The sequence below is a fragment of the Ambystoma mexicanum genome, chromosome 5p, assembly GCF_040938575.1.
Source record: "Ambystoma mexicanum isolate Mex_15411 chromosome 5p, UKY_AmexF1_1, whole genome shotgun sequence".
Lineage (NCBI taxonomy): Eukaryota > Metazoa > Chordata > Amphibia > Caudata > Ambystomatidae > Ambystoma > Ambystoma mexicanum.
Genome location: NC_090930.1, coordinates 1,247,165,254 through 1,247,179,990, shown reverse-complemented (window position 1 = coordinate 1,247,179,990; position 14,737 = coordinate 1,247,165,254). Strand labels below are relative to the sequence as shown.

General features: G+C 44.3%; 1 protein-coding gene and 1 long non-coding RNA gene across 6 annotated transcripts in view; one reads left to right on the top strand and one right to left on the bottom strand.

Moving 5' to 3' along the window:
- Window positions 1-14,207, top strand: part of LOC138481516 (uncharacterized) — an 89,087-nt gene extending 74,880 nt beyond the window's left edge. For both annotated transcript variants that reach the window (XR_011274261.1, XR_011274260.1), the window contains exons 2-3: window positions 7,326-7,497; window positions 11,069-14,207. This is a non-coding gene — a long non-coding RNA (uncharacterized lncRNA). The remainder of the gene's footprint in view (window positions 1-7,325; window positions 7,498-11,068) is intronic.
- Window positions 1-14,737, bottom strand: part of LOC138481515 (cadherin-10-like) — a 1,315,401-nt gene that overhangs the window by 209,822 nt on the left and 1,090,842 nt on the right. For all 4 annotated transcript variants that reach the window (XM_069613702.1, XM_069613701.1, XM_069613700.1 and 1 more), the window contains one exon: window positions 6,780-7,033. In XM_069613702.1, the coding sequence (XP_069469803.1) occupies window positions 6,780-7,033 (254 nt within the window). The remainder of the gene's footprint in view (window positions 1-6,779; window positions 7,034-14,737) is intronic.

The following is a 14,737-nucleotide window of genomic DNA, read 5'->3' as shown; positions in this document are numbered from 1 at the left end:
GACATGAGTGGGACATGAGTGGGGGCCTGCTGGCAGGTGCCCCTCACTGCTGGGGGGTGGGGGTGCTTGGGGACATGAGTGTGGGCCTGCTGGCAGGTGACCCTCACTGCTGGGGGGTGGGGGTGCTGGGGGACATGAGTGGGGGCCTGCTGGCAGGTGACCCTCACTGCTGGGGGTGGGGGTGCTGGGGGACATGAGTGGGGGCCTGCTGGCAGGTGACCCTCACTGCTGGGGTGTGAGGCTGCAGGGGGACACGAGTGGGACAAGAGTGGGGGCCTGCTGGCAGGTACACCTCACTGCTGGGGGGTGCTGGGGACATGAGTGGGGGCCTGCTGGCAGGTGCCCCTCACTGCTGGGGTGGGGGTGCTGGGGGACATGAGTGGGACATGAGTGGGGGCCTGCTGGCAGGTGACCCTCACTGCTGGGGGGTGGGGGTGCTGGGGGACATGAGTGGGACATGAGTGGGGGCCTGCTGGCAGGTGACCCTAACTGCTGTGGGGTGGTGATGCAGGGGGACATGAGTGGGACATGAGTGGGGGCTGCTGGCAGGTGCCCCTCACTCCTAGGGGGTGGGGATGCTGGGGGACATGAGTGGGGGCCTGCTGGCAGGTGCCCCTCACTGCTGGGGGGTGGGGCTGTTGGGGGACATGAGTGGGGGCCTGCTGGCAGGTGCCCCTCACTGCTGGGGGTTCGGGGTGCTGGGGGACATGAGTGGGGGCCTACTGGCAGGTGCCCCTCACTGCTGGGGAGTGGGGGTGCTGGGGACATGAGTTGGTGATCACTAGTGCAAGGTGACATGTGGCCTGGCTGGGGGCATGCCCATGGTGGATGGACTGCCTGCAGGACATGACCAGGGGTGCTGGGTAGTCTCCTGTGGTGTGGTTTGCCTTCAGGGTCCGTGGAGGGGGTAGAGGGCACACTGTGAGAACCCACACTGCCAATTGACATGTGGGACTCCCCATACACCCCCCTGGATACACGTACCCCGCTCTGACAGTGAAAGCACATGTGTAAATTTTCTCGTACCACGATATACACGTACACCGCTCACACAGGGCCAATCGCGTGTGAAACTTCCCGCGCACTCCAGTAATCCATGTACCCCGCACGCACAGGGCCAATCGCGTGTGAAACTTCCTGCACCCCCCTGTAATCCACGTACCCCGCACACACAGGGACAATCGCGTGTGAAACTTCCCACACACCCCAGTAATCCACGTACCCCGCACGCACAGGGCCAATCACGTGTGAAACTTCCCGCGCACCCCAGTAATCCACGTACCCCACACGCACAGGGCCAATTGCGTGTGAAACTTCCCGCGCACCCCAGTAATCCACGTACCCCACACGCACAGGGCCAATCGCGTGTGAAACTTCCCATGCACCCCAATAATCCACGTACCCCGCACGCACAGGGCCAATCGAGTGTGAAACTTCCTGCGCACCACAGTAATGCATGTACGCTGCTCGCACATGCCCAATCGCGTGTGAAACTTCCTGCGCACCACAGTAATCCACGTAGCCCGCACGCACATCGCCTGCCGCGCGTGAAACATCCCGTGCACCCCCCAAATCCACGTACCCCGCATGGACAGGGCCAATCGTGTGTGATACTTCCCACGCACCCCAGTAATCCACGTACCCCGCTCGCACAGGCCCAATCACGTGTGAAACTTCCCGCGCACCCCAGTAGTCCACGTAGCCCGCACGCACAGGGCCTGCCGCATGTGAAACTTCCCACGCCCCCCCAAATCCACCTACCCCGCACGCACAGGGCCAATTGCGTGTGAAACTTCCCGCACCCCCCTGTAATCCACGTACCCCGCACGCACATGGCCAATCGCGTGTGAAACTTCCCACGCACCCCAGTAATCCACGTACCCCGCACACACAGGGCCAATCACGTGTGAAACTTCCCACGCACCCCAGTAATCCAAGTACCCTGCTCGCACAGGCCCAATCATGTTGTAAGAAGATTCAATTCAACACTACAGCTAAATCAATGCCTAGTCTGGGATACTGAATGGAAACCCTTATTGATATATCTTTATGTCTAGTTCATGAGTTCTGGATGACTACCCCTATATAACACCCCTCTCTTAGAATCCCCCTGACCCCACTGAGCCAAGAAGTAGTTCTGTTTTGCAAGTATAAAAGGTTTATTTGAGAAATAAAACAAAATATAGATGCCACGCTTTTATAATAAATTAATAATCGATATCGCCCTTATAAATATAATGTTGATCAACAAGGGGTAATCTGACGCTAGCACACTTCTTTATAATCAATGAGGAGTTGGTGTAGGATGGATAAAGTAGCAAAAATACTTTTATGATTTCAAGGGAAAAGCAATGAGGAATAAAATGCAGTACAGAAATACTTGATATGATTTTAGCAAAAGATAAGATAATCACTTTTTCTCTGGCAATTCACCCCCCTCCCCTATGCAATGTAAGAAATGGAAGGAGATGGAAGTAACACACGCAGTTCTCAGGAATGCAATCAAATACAATACGAAATTCAATTCCCACCCCAGCAAGCTCAGAGAAAACCGGTATGAGTTTTAAAACACAGGCCCAAGTGCTTTGAATGTGGTGGCAATGAAGTGAGACATATGCTGAAAATGCTTTTAATTCCCTTTAGGAGGTTCAGGGTGAGTGAGAGATACTTGGGATGAGCTCAGGCTCACTTTAGCAATGATTCAGGGATGGTTATTAAGAGGCAAACAAATTTTTAGCAAGGAAAGAAATGACTGCTGATGGTTACACGTGGCTGGTTTTTTAACCAAATCGCAAATCGTGGTAAAATTGGCGAGTGCGTGAATCGCGATTACGGCAAACGTGCGCAGAAAGTCGCACGCGCACACTGTGAGCCAGCCGCGTGCACCACTTGTGCGCTGAATTCTATGAATTACCCCCTGAATTTTATTGAGATTATTATATTACAATACATGGAGTTCCTAACACACATGGAGCTTGAAAATCCTATATGTCTGGGGAAGAGTCAGTCAAGCATTAGGCATGAATGAAGTTTAATCCCAATGGGTTTAATTCTATGAAGATTATTGGGGTTAATTATATAATATTAGTGGGAGTTCCTGGCTGCAGGTAAATGGCTTCAGAAAGGCAGTGGGGATGAAGGCAGAGTCAGTCACATGTCATGCGTTCATGATTTATATTGTGATATTCCTTAAAGAAATACCTTTGAGTCAGGTAGGATTGTTGTGTTATGAGCTCTGCATTGGGTAAAAACATATAACCTATATCTACACTAAGAGGTGTATTCTCAAAAAATGTGTGGCACGTGTTTAATTTAAAAAGGAGATGTTCACTTTTTCAGCTGCAAAAACAGTTCATTTTGGTTTCTATATTAAAGAAAATGTCTGGTGCAAGCAATTAGTCATTCAGACACTTTGCTTTCTTTCAGCATTATTGGTAGGAATGCTTCTCATTGATTACACTATCTTTACACAATACTAACTTTGAACATATGCTTGTAGGAAAAGGTCTGACTAAATCTAAACCCTGCCACTTAAAGGTTCAGGCAATGTTCTTTTCCACACAATTCCCATTACACAGAGTGCATAGCAGCTTCTCTATCTTTCCATATTCTGTGTTTCTTCAACAGGGTGGGATTTTACAGTGTATTCCAGTTAGTTATTATTGTACCTGGCTGTGTTTGATTGAAGAATATATATGTTTAAATAACCTTGATTGGACATGCCTTTATTTTGGACTGTAATACATCACTTTTTCTATTGCTTCTGAACCACATTCACACTCCTTTTAAGATTATAGCCTTCCCTCGTCCCACATTACTATGAACAACGAAAGAGGTGTATCTCTTAACTGTGCTTTTTTTTAACTTTCTGATTGTGTTAGCTCTTGGTTTTTAGAAGTGTGAAGACTGAGTGGGTGCTTTAGCCTCATGTGGCATATACAGAAGAAATGGGGTCTCCAGAAACAAACTGGAGCAATGCCCCAACAAAGTGATTAGATACTCTATTTGAACATTGCTCCTAATGTGCCAATCGAGTCATCTGGAAATGTACATCAAATGTTAAGACATTAAGGGGCTGATTCATGGAATTATTTGCGCCAAAACCGGGGATTTGTGTGTCATTCTGCCCGCAAATCCCTGTTTAACAAATGGGGATTTGCGGGCAGAATGGCACACAAATCCCCGTTTCTCGGCGCAAAACATTCTATGAATCAACTTGTAATTATTTGAAACCTTATCAGGTCCAAGATAGGGGCAACAGGATTTGCTGCAACCGAATCAGGGATGTGGTAGTGAAAATATGAGATCAACTACATTAATGAATTCGTTATAATTGGCCAGTTAGTTGCCTAGTTTAGTTCACTGGGTATTTGTTTAATCATTTATGAAAGGTAAACAACTGCCAAAGACAAATGAATTATGAGGCACTGTACATTAATCAACACAAAAGGAGTTTTTAAAATACAAAAATGCAAAGGAGAAACACATAAAATTAAGCAAATAAATAGAACCAGGCAACACCTTTATCAAGTCATTAGGTCAGTGTTGTCTCAAATATGAACATTTACTCTCCTTTCTGCCAGCACAATACATGTTTTAACAATTCCAAACTGTTTAAGGTCAACATTGGGGATATATGCTAGCACAATGAAATAACAGGACTATCAGAATGTTTATTGAAATATGCAGCATGCAACAAGTTTATTTTGTACAATATTCTGTCTAGGGACGAACAAGCTGCCTAAACATTCAGTGTCCCACGACATGTTATCACTAACATTTGGGGTTGTCAACCAGCACCACTCATCGCACACTTATTCCAAGTGCCGCCCTACTCCAAAAATTGCCTTTTTCCGATATTTCCAGAGCATGAAGACTTCAAGCAAGAGAAAAAGTTAACTTGCCTCAATGACATGGATGCTATACCAGCCGAAACATTTGCAGTTGGGCATGTTATAGTGCCCTGTGGTGGAAGATACTATATTGACCCCTCTCTGAAGGACTCAATATGAAAAAGCCCTATTGCATCATTTATTTCTTTTATTTCTAATGTGCATAGACAGGGCCCGTATATGTAATCGCACAGGACACACAATCAGGCTCCGAGAGCAGGGCAGGAGTGAATGGAGATGAGTCAACAGAAAAGAATAGTCTTGAGGCCCCTAAATTTCTCAAAGCTAGTACAAAATCTCAGATCTGGTGGAAGATCATTCCAAGTCTTGGAGCTGTGTGGGCAAAAGAGTACAGCACGAAAACAACCAGTCTTGCCTTGGGGATAAGTAGAATATTTGAGTTGTTAGGTCGCAGGAATCTCCTCTGCGAGATATCTGGGGATATCTATATGCAGGCATTGATGTGTGATGCAGAGTGTCCGAAACATTACCCTCTTCTCTATCGGGAGCCAGTGGGGATTTTATCTAGCGACTGAGACGGAGAAGGCTGGCACAATAGTCTATGTGGGCCCCAATAATTACACTCGCTATTGCGGAACAGTTGGCTCTATTGAGCAAGGGTCTGATGTTGGTCAGTAGCTTCAGGTAGTAGCCTGTGCTAGATACCAGGCCACTAACATGTGGTTTCATAGAAGGCTCCTGATCCAGTTCCACCACCAAAGTCTCCACCTTATTGAGCATCTTGATTTTACAGCCTGAGATGTTAAAGGATTGGTCTTCATTACCAGGTTTTCTAGCCTGGCCAACATTGCTTGCAATCATCAGCTCTGTTTTTTTGGTATTCAGTGCTAACCCATTGTTTCTCATCCAGGATTCAATACAGCAAAATACATGGTTGACCGAGATGGTATCTTTGGTATAGTCCCCGGTGAGGCGGATCAGGCACTGAGTGTTGTCAGCATAGGTAGCATACGGGGTGCCTTCCTCATCCTCGTCATTGGACACAAACCACCCAGAATTCAGGTGGTTTGATTCATGCCCAAAATAATTTGCTGCATCTAATTCTTTCTGTGAAATTCTTAATACCTGTCTTATCAGACAACCAAGTTAACATGAATTAGTACATAGTGGAGTGGAGAGGGAGTGGCTGCCTCCAAGCCAGCCAGAAGGCTAAGAATGGGGCTTTACCACACAGTAAAACCCCTGCTCTAAACCTTCTTGGAAGTGGGTGACCGCCATCTTCCCTGCGGTGAATCAGGTAAGTGTGCCCACGTGCCAATTTCTCCTCATTCCCACCACACCCCTATCCCCAATTTCCACATTCCCCACACACCCCATGCCCTCTCCACTTACTTTGCGCTCCTTTGTCCCTCGTTGCCGGGAACACTCAGTGTTCCTGGTGCAGCTCTATCGTGGCAATGTCCTCCATGGAAAGGGAGAATGGGCTACATGGAGTTCCCTTCTCCCTGATTCATGGTGGCCATTTTACATTGAATTTTATTTCAAGTTGGGAAAAGGCAAACAAGGTTTCTGAACTTAAAATGAAAACATTTGCATCCTTCTAAAATGTGCCGGGATAATAATAGCAATAAACTCCTCTGTGGGTTCTACTTTACCAAGGCAATGCCCTGGGACTAACGTTAAAGTGCTACGCTCAGGCTTGCAACTTTCTTATGGCATTACCTGGCCCTGTAAAGCTCCCACCCATCAGGGTGTATTACCTAATTGTGCTCCACTGTCATTAAGGATACAGTGGTGCTTGTTCAGATGTGAAGCATATTAAATTCCTCACTTAGTCACCATTCACACTTTTTACTGTCTATATGTGTAAACAATGCATAGTGGACTTGAATTCATGAGAAGTATTTCAAAGCATCATGAATGTACCTGATAGGACTTGAAGCACCATCAGGGTCTCGAGCCATCACAGTCCCAACAATGGTCCCCATGTCGATATCTTCAAGAATTTCAAAGAGGTAAGATGGTCTGCTAAAAATTGGGTGTTCATCAACATCTTCAATAGAGATTTTCACAGCAGCTGTGTCTTTGAAGGGGCCAAGGTAATAGAAACGGGGATCCATGTGCATATTCATAGCTTCAACCTTTAGGGTGTAAAGTCTTCTCGTCTCATAATCTAGGTACTGCACAAAGAAGGAAGACAGAGAATGGAGCAGAACATGATACATTATTTTGAAATCCACGACCTATGTAAACAAACATTACATTATTAACATTTACTGTACACGTTTGTATTAAAGCATAATATAACATTAAAATATGTGCCTAATGTTCAAATGCTCGTCAACACAGTTTCTGAAAATCCTTTAAAATACTTCTCAGAAGAGATTTCTATGTTGATGGATACATTTTGAAAAAAAATTGGGAGATTTTTTAAAATGTTTTCTTTTGGTTTTTAAATGTCTATTTCTTTAGACAATTGAAGGTGAGTGCTTGAGGTGGAAGTGGTAGAGGAGGATTTACTTGATGGAGGCAATCACAGCTCCACAGCTGATGAAACTTCTGATGTCCACCAGGTCATGTTTGGAAAGGAGGGAGAAGCTATCCAGTGGTTGAACCATCGTAGAGAGCCCAGGCAATGGCACAGGTCACTATTGTTTTTTTATTTCCTTATTCACAATGCCAAAAGGTGGCAAAGGTAGAGAGAGGTTGAACTGCATTTTCTGTGTGCATTTCCTCTGTCATGTTCATGAAATTGTGCAAGCCCAAGACCTGGTCATCACCAAACTTCAACAACATTTAATTCAGTGTCATTGATGGGCAATGGACACAGCATTTTGGAAGTGTTTTGCAAACCTAATGGGGAGTTGATCACAAGGTTGCAGAATGGCAGCAACACGGCACTGAATGCACAATCAGCTGTAGTAGCTGCCATGACCTAGGAGGGAGCATCATGTTCATTGGTGGAGGTGACTCCGGTCTCTTCCTCTGCATTGGTAGGCCATATCGCTCGCAGTTATGACAAAATACAGAAAAGAGTATGATGGCATGCCTCTGCAACTAACACTACTTGGTTATTGGTGGTAGCAAATGTGTGACCTGGGAAGCGGTGCAGTTGTGGCAGATTTACTTTTGTTTCTAGCTGTCTTTCTTTTTTTAAAATACTCCTTCATGCTTTTTTTGTTCTTCCTCAAATAGAAAACCCACAAAATGTGCTGTTTGTGTGCTATTTCTTAGACTTACCTTCCCAACATGTGTCTTTGCTGTCCCCTCAACCTCAAATAAACCAAATCCTATTTTCAAATCCACCCATCTAATCAAAAACAAGATGGACACTGTAAATTCAGTTTTGTCCTGTTTAATTGAAGTGCAAAAAACTTTGCAAATATATGTTTGGCATACAAATAACTCTTGCTTAATTGTACTGTAGCCTACAATGAATATTGTTTAGGGACTTAGAATTGTAAGGTATTTATCTTTCAATCAAACATCTGTGTTCCATAGCTTTTGAAACATCTTTAAAAAACGTGTGAGCGGCTATTTGTCATACAAAGAAAACACACATTTATTAGTATATTAATGTGGACTACATTTTCATCGGGACTCCACATTCTGAGGTATTCCGCCTTTACTCCATGGCCTCCTCTTTCATAGCTTGTACAAAACGGATATCATTGTTGTTAAGATCACTGCTTGCTTCGGTATCCATAGAAAATGTCGACAACAACATGCTAAATGCACATTTTGTCCGCATTCAGCATGTAAAAAAATGGCGAATCCATTATATGTTCGGTATAATGGGATTTGGGGGCTGTAGGGGTATCCCCCGTTTCAGGCACTGCTGCAGGGAGAAGGAAGTATGCAAGTGAGGAGGCAGAGGAAAAGGTAAGTGGAGTACCAGGGGTAGGGGCTAGTGGGTACTTTTAATGGCGATCGGGTACTCCATGTGAGCACTGCATATTGTGTACTTTGCGTCTTTTATTTCCACTTTTTCAGCCTCAGGTTTTTTTAATGCAGACTTTTTGTCCGCAAAACATTCACATATATCCTTAGCATCACTTAGGATAATATAAAAAAGCACCACAGTGGCAACGAGAAAAATCATTAGTTGAGAGATGGTTAAGTTGGAACAGGTCAACACAACAAACACTTTCTTTAAAATCATTGAACACATTTTATTAAAAGTGATGGTAAGGTTCTGTATAACACAACTAAACCCCAAAACACAAATGCGGTACATGTTGACAGATGCCCAATAATAATTCCAAGTTACTCGCGGAGCAGCCCGTGTATACACGGATGGCAGCACAGATAACATCTCTCTCTCTATATATATGCAATATGGGGTTATGGGATGTAGTGTGTCCAGAAATGTAGACAAGAACCTATGGAGGTGCTATGTGCAAATCATTCATGAACACTTTGAATGATATACATTCGTAAAATGACAATTAAGCATAACCAAAAAAGTGTGTGCCTATAGTACATAAATGAACACAGACAGTTCTCAGTCTCACTGCGCTTAACAGTGCAATAGTGACAGGTGTTCGAAGTAATTCAAAGAAGGAGGGATTTCTCATGAGTCCAATGAGTTCAATAACGAAGTAGCCTGACACGTGTTTCGAGTCATCTCCGACTCTTCATCTGAGGCTGAAAGTTTCAAGAGCTAGCCTAACCAATTATGTATATCGTGGCCAGTGCCAGATGCACTCTCTCACTGCTTCGCAATTGCGGAACTCTGTGCAATGCTGCTGAACTGAATTAAATGAAAGAAAGCCCACAGATCATCATGAAACAAACATTGGGTGATCGTAATAGTGAGATACAAAATACACAGATATGTTCTAGCCCACTGACAATATTTGACTAATCCTTCTTAACACTTTGAGGCAGTGTCTCAAATTTTTCCTCACTGATCAGAGAGAGAGAGTAGTAGTCTGTAAATCTACAGTCAACAAGCCAACATGTTTTATTCCTTGTAGGCAATGTAGGACATGTATCAAATGGCTGGTGTGTGGAGATGAGAACTATAAAGTAAAAAAGGGTATTTGAAAAAAGTGGTGAGGAGAGTGCAAAAAAAAATAGTAATTACTGCGGTCAAACATTTCTCATTGTTTCCACACCAAACTGTATGGATGCTCACTTGATCATGCTCCACTCCACTAAGACTGAAGTTCTCAACTTCCCATCCAAACAGGCTATTCCCCCCACCCCGACCCATTCAATTCTTCTATCCTGACTACCTTCTGTACTCTGCTTCTGGTCACAATATTGGTGTTGTCTTCAACACATCTCACAACTTCTCACTCTTCATCTCTAAATCTGCCACTGCGGCCAGACCTAATCTCCTCAACAAGAGAAAAATAAGACATCTTAATTCAACACTGCTATGAACTTGCTCTCCTCTTTATCACTCTCTCGATCAGAGTGTCTTCCCACTCTATGGCCTTCCCAACTATGTTTTTTCACCTCTCAACAAAGTCCTCAAATTTGCTGTCCATACATCCTTCAACCTTTCCCACTTCACTTCCACTTCCCCAGCCCATGGTCGGTTAGGCTGATTATCTATGAGACAGAGGGCTAAGTATAAACTCTTTCTCATCATCTTCAAACGTATACACAAACTTTTCCCACCTGGCCTTTTTGGACCATTTCATGCCCTACTCGCTGGCTAGGATCATCCTCAACTCACTTCCTTGCCACCTCTAATGACTGCTGCACTCCCTCTCATTTCCATTCTCTTCCTTTTCTCACTCCCTTACTCTGGAATGCTCTTCTCCTCCCTCTCTCTGCACTACTCCAACTCTATCTTTATTGAATCCAACCTCCTAACTTCCATCCTCTCTGAGGAACCACTTGCATAACATTTTATGACACTACATCTCCGTATTCTCCTCTCCCCCTACCTCTCTATGAGGATCCCATGGCAGTTATCCCTCAAACCTTCTACCCAAAACATAGCACTTACTTCGCTATCCTGTTTCAATATCATGCTCTACTGTTCTGATCCCTGGTTCATGTGTCTGTCTCCCCTGCATCATCTCGCCTTATATCTACATCCTCTAACCCATTTTTATAGACATCGGTCCTCTGCTCTGTAAATCAATGTTATAAAATGGTCTAAACATTTTTGTGCTAAAAAGCATTGTTTCACCTGAAATTCTTATTAAATAAATCCATAAAAAAGTACATTAATGTTATGTGTTTGTATTTTTCAGGTACTGTGCTCAGAACATTGGAATTCTGCCTGAGTAAATTAGATCATTTTAAGGAATTTCAGGGCCTACATCATGAATGATTGACATGTGACTGACTCTGCCTCCAACCACCAGCATTTGTGAGAACATTTAACTGCAGCCATGGACTCTCCCTAGTATTAAATAAATTGCTCAGCTGGATGAATCTTCATGCATTTCTAATGAATGTCTGACTCTTGCCCATCCCTATTACATTTTCAGAGGTTCATGTTGTTATGAACTGTCTTTATTGTAATATTATACACCTCAATAATCCACACTGTGTTGACCTATGAACGAAGAAAGGCAGGCACAGGCATTCATGACAGGTGGCCAACTCTGCTGCTCTGACATGGGATCTTAAAATTCCCCACACCACCTATACTAATTTGATTAACTTCAGATGGATGAAAAACAGAGTCCTTTTCAAACCTGTGACGTGCAGGATACACCGATAACTCTGTAGTAGGTGCATTAATCTACTGAAATATCTTACTGTTAAGTCTGATGTTCTATCCCACTTGGATAGCATTCACAGATTCTAAGAAATGTATTTCCTGTAGCCTTCATATAGATCTTGCTCCATACCCTCATATCCCCTAATCTTTCTCACCCGTTTGGAAGTTTTTAAATATATTTTAGGTATGTTTTTCTTTTCCATGAGTAAGCTTGGACCTACGTATCTTTTCCTTAACTTCTCTCAAAATGTCAAGCTTTTAAAGCCGATTCAGACAGATTATGGCTAGAAGAAAAATCCACATGAACCTGCCAACCTACCCGAATCTCAGTTTTGACAATGTTCAACCAGGCTTAGTCATCAGTGTGTTTGTCTGATTCCCAACAGGGGCAAAAATGATCAAATTCCTGGAGGTATGTTTTGTTAAACCAGAACCTTAACATCAGTTTAACTAACATGTTTGCAGTGAATATGCATGTGAAAGAAATGACAAATCCAATGAAAAAATTAATTGTACGTTTGGTATGTATGCAAAAAGGAATAAGCTACAACTAGTATTCTCTTGTGTACTGCATATGTTGGTCATGGATAGGGTGTGGTGTTAAATAAAATGAAGAATGATCAAGAAGTCCATGTATGTTCTGCAGATGTGTGCTTGGTAAGGATAGCATTTTTTTGCCTCAATCAATGATTTCTGAGCAGTGAGCAGCCTTCCAGCTCTACTCCAAGGTAGCCTGCAAAGATTTTACCATGCGTTCTACCACCTCTGCCTACATTTTTAGAATTGTGGGATACAATTTGAGGCATTTTCTATACTTTTTTTTTGATTTGGCACAACAAGGCACAACATTTCCCCTGGATGCATTCCTGCCAATTACACATCACGTGGCTGTGATGCCCTTACATCTGCATCCCTGATTTAAAGAAGAAACGAGGTGCACAGTGCTTTTGCTGTGATAAAGTCTTTAGTTTGCATTCCTCAAAGATGGCTGCTCGCCTTTCACTGTGTGGTGGCTCCTTCTTGTGCCTGCACCCTGGCCTGCACCCTGGCCCCTTCAAATTGGATCAGCCTTCCTTCAGTGCCCAATCAGGGCCAACCGGAGGCGGGAGCCGGCACCAGTAACAAAGGCCCACAACAAAAGCCTCCTATCTGCTCCCTAACCCTCTTTCTCCTCCTTTCCTCTTATGAGGTCGCTAGACAAGTCTCATCCATGAAAACCTCATCAAAACAGGTTTATCCCTGTTCCTCTAAAACCTTCAAGGACCACATCAATACCCTTAATCCAGCCCTTGCTGATTTTTGAAACCTCTCCTTTGCCTCTGGATCTTTCCCATCCCATCTGAAGCACTACCTTCTGCATCCTCTCCTTAAGAAACACACAGCTGATCCTTCTTGTCTGGCTAACTATCAGACAATTTCCATTACTCCCTTTTTGGGTAAACTCCTGGAAAAGCTGGCCATCTCTCAGCTTAATCTCCACTCCGAATCAGTTGGTTCCTCCATGATCACCAATCTGGCTTCAGAGTGGCCAGAAGCAAGAAAACCACTCTTCTGAACATCTGTGAAGATCTGCTCTCCAACCTTGACTCTGACATTCCCTCTGTTCTGTCCCCCTGTCAGCCATACCACCCTGCTCAACAGTCTCTGCGACAACCTGGTTATCACTGATCAGGCTCTGGCCTGGCTGACCTCTCTCATCTCTAATCAACCCTCCCAGGTACAACTTGGGTCGTTCCTATCTTCTATCTCCCTTTCTACCTGTGGTGTACCCCAGTGGTCTAACCTCTCACCATGGCTTTACAACTAATTCCTGGCAACGCTCGCCTACTGCATTTTCATTTTCTGCTCTAATTTTCAGTGCTATGTTATATTGTGTTATGTTACTTGGCATTTATATAGCACCTTATGTATCATTGGTATGATCTCAAAGCGCTGGTAGGTTGAACGCCCTCAGGAACCGTAGTTCAAATCAGTAGAGAGAGAAAGAGTCATAAGGTGTGTGGGTGCACCGAATATGTGTGCAGCCGGTGTGGCAGTTGCATGATAGCTGCTTCTTAGCGGTAGATGTGGTGGGTGGGAGGTCAGGTATATTTGTTCATTCTGGAGGGATGACACCCAGACTGATTTTTGGCTGCGTTAGGCCTGAGGAGACACTTAAGCTAGCGGTGTGTGCTCAGCTAGCTGAGTTTTATTAGGATGATGAGGTATTTGTGCCGGGTGTTAGTATGAGAACAGCTATACCAAATGTGTCATAGTATCACTGTGTTTGAGTTGAGTGGTGCTGTATAGGAGAGAGTAAGCGTGGTAGTGTCATATGGTGGTTTTCAGTAAGGCGTTTGAGATCGAGCACTCCATCTGTACCATCTATTCAATCCGTTTTATTAATTTTGTCCATTCATTCGACTTTGTCTGTTCATCCATTTCATCTGTTTCATCCATTTAATCTACTAGTACTTCCATCATTCCATCCACTCAACCCATCATCCACATGATCTACTCTATCCATTCCATAGACCCATTTAATCCTTCCCATCCATTTAATGTGTTCCATCAGTTTTATCCTTCCTATTCATTCGATCAGCTCAGTGTGTTCCACCCACTCCATCAGATTCATCCACTCAATCCATTCTATCCGCTCCATCCGTTTCATCCGCTCCATCCGTTTCATCCGCTCCATCCGTTTCATCCGCTCCATCTGTTTCATCCACTCCATCTGTTCCATCCACTCCATCTGTTCCATCCACTCCATCTGTTCCATCCACTCCACCTGTTCCATCCACTCTATCCACTCCATCGACTCCAACTGATCGATCCACTCCATCTGTTCCATCCACTCCATCTGTTTCTTCCACTCCATCTGTTCCATCCACTCCATCTGCTCCATGCCCTCCATCTGCCCCATCCACTCCATCTGTTTCATCCACTCCATCTGTTTCATCCACTCCATCTGTTCCATCCACTCCATCTGTCCATCCACTCCAAATGCTCCATCCACTCCATCTGTTCATCCACTCCATGCTGATGACACCCAACTAATTTTCAGGTGTCCTTGAGCCGCCTCCTCTCCTTCCCTAATCCCTGATTGCCTAATCCCCATTCAAACTTGGTGTGCCACCAACAATCTCTGTCTAAATGCCAACAAGACTGAGATCCTCCTCATTGGTACATCTTCACCATTGTTTCCTCTCGCCTT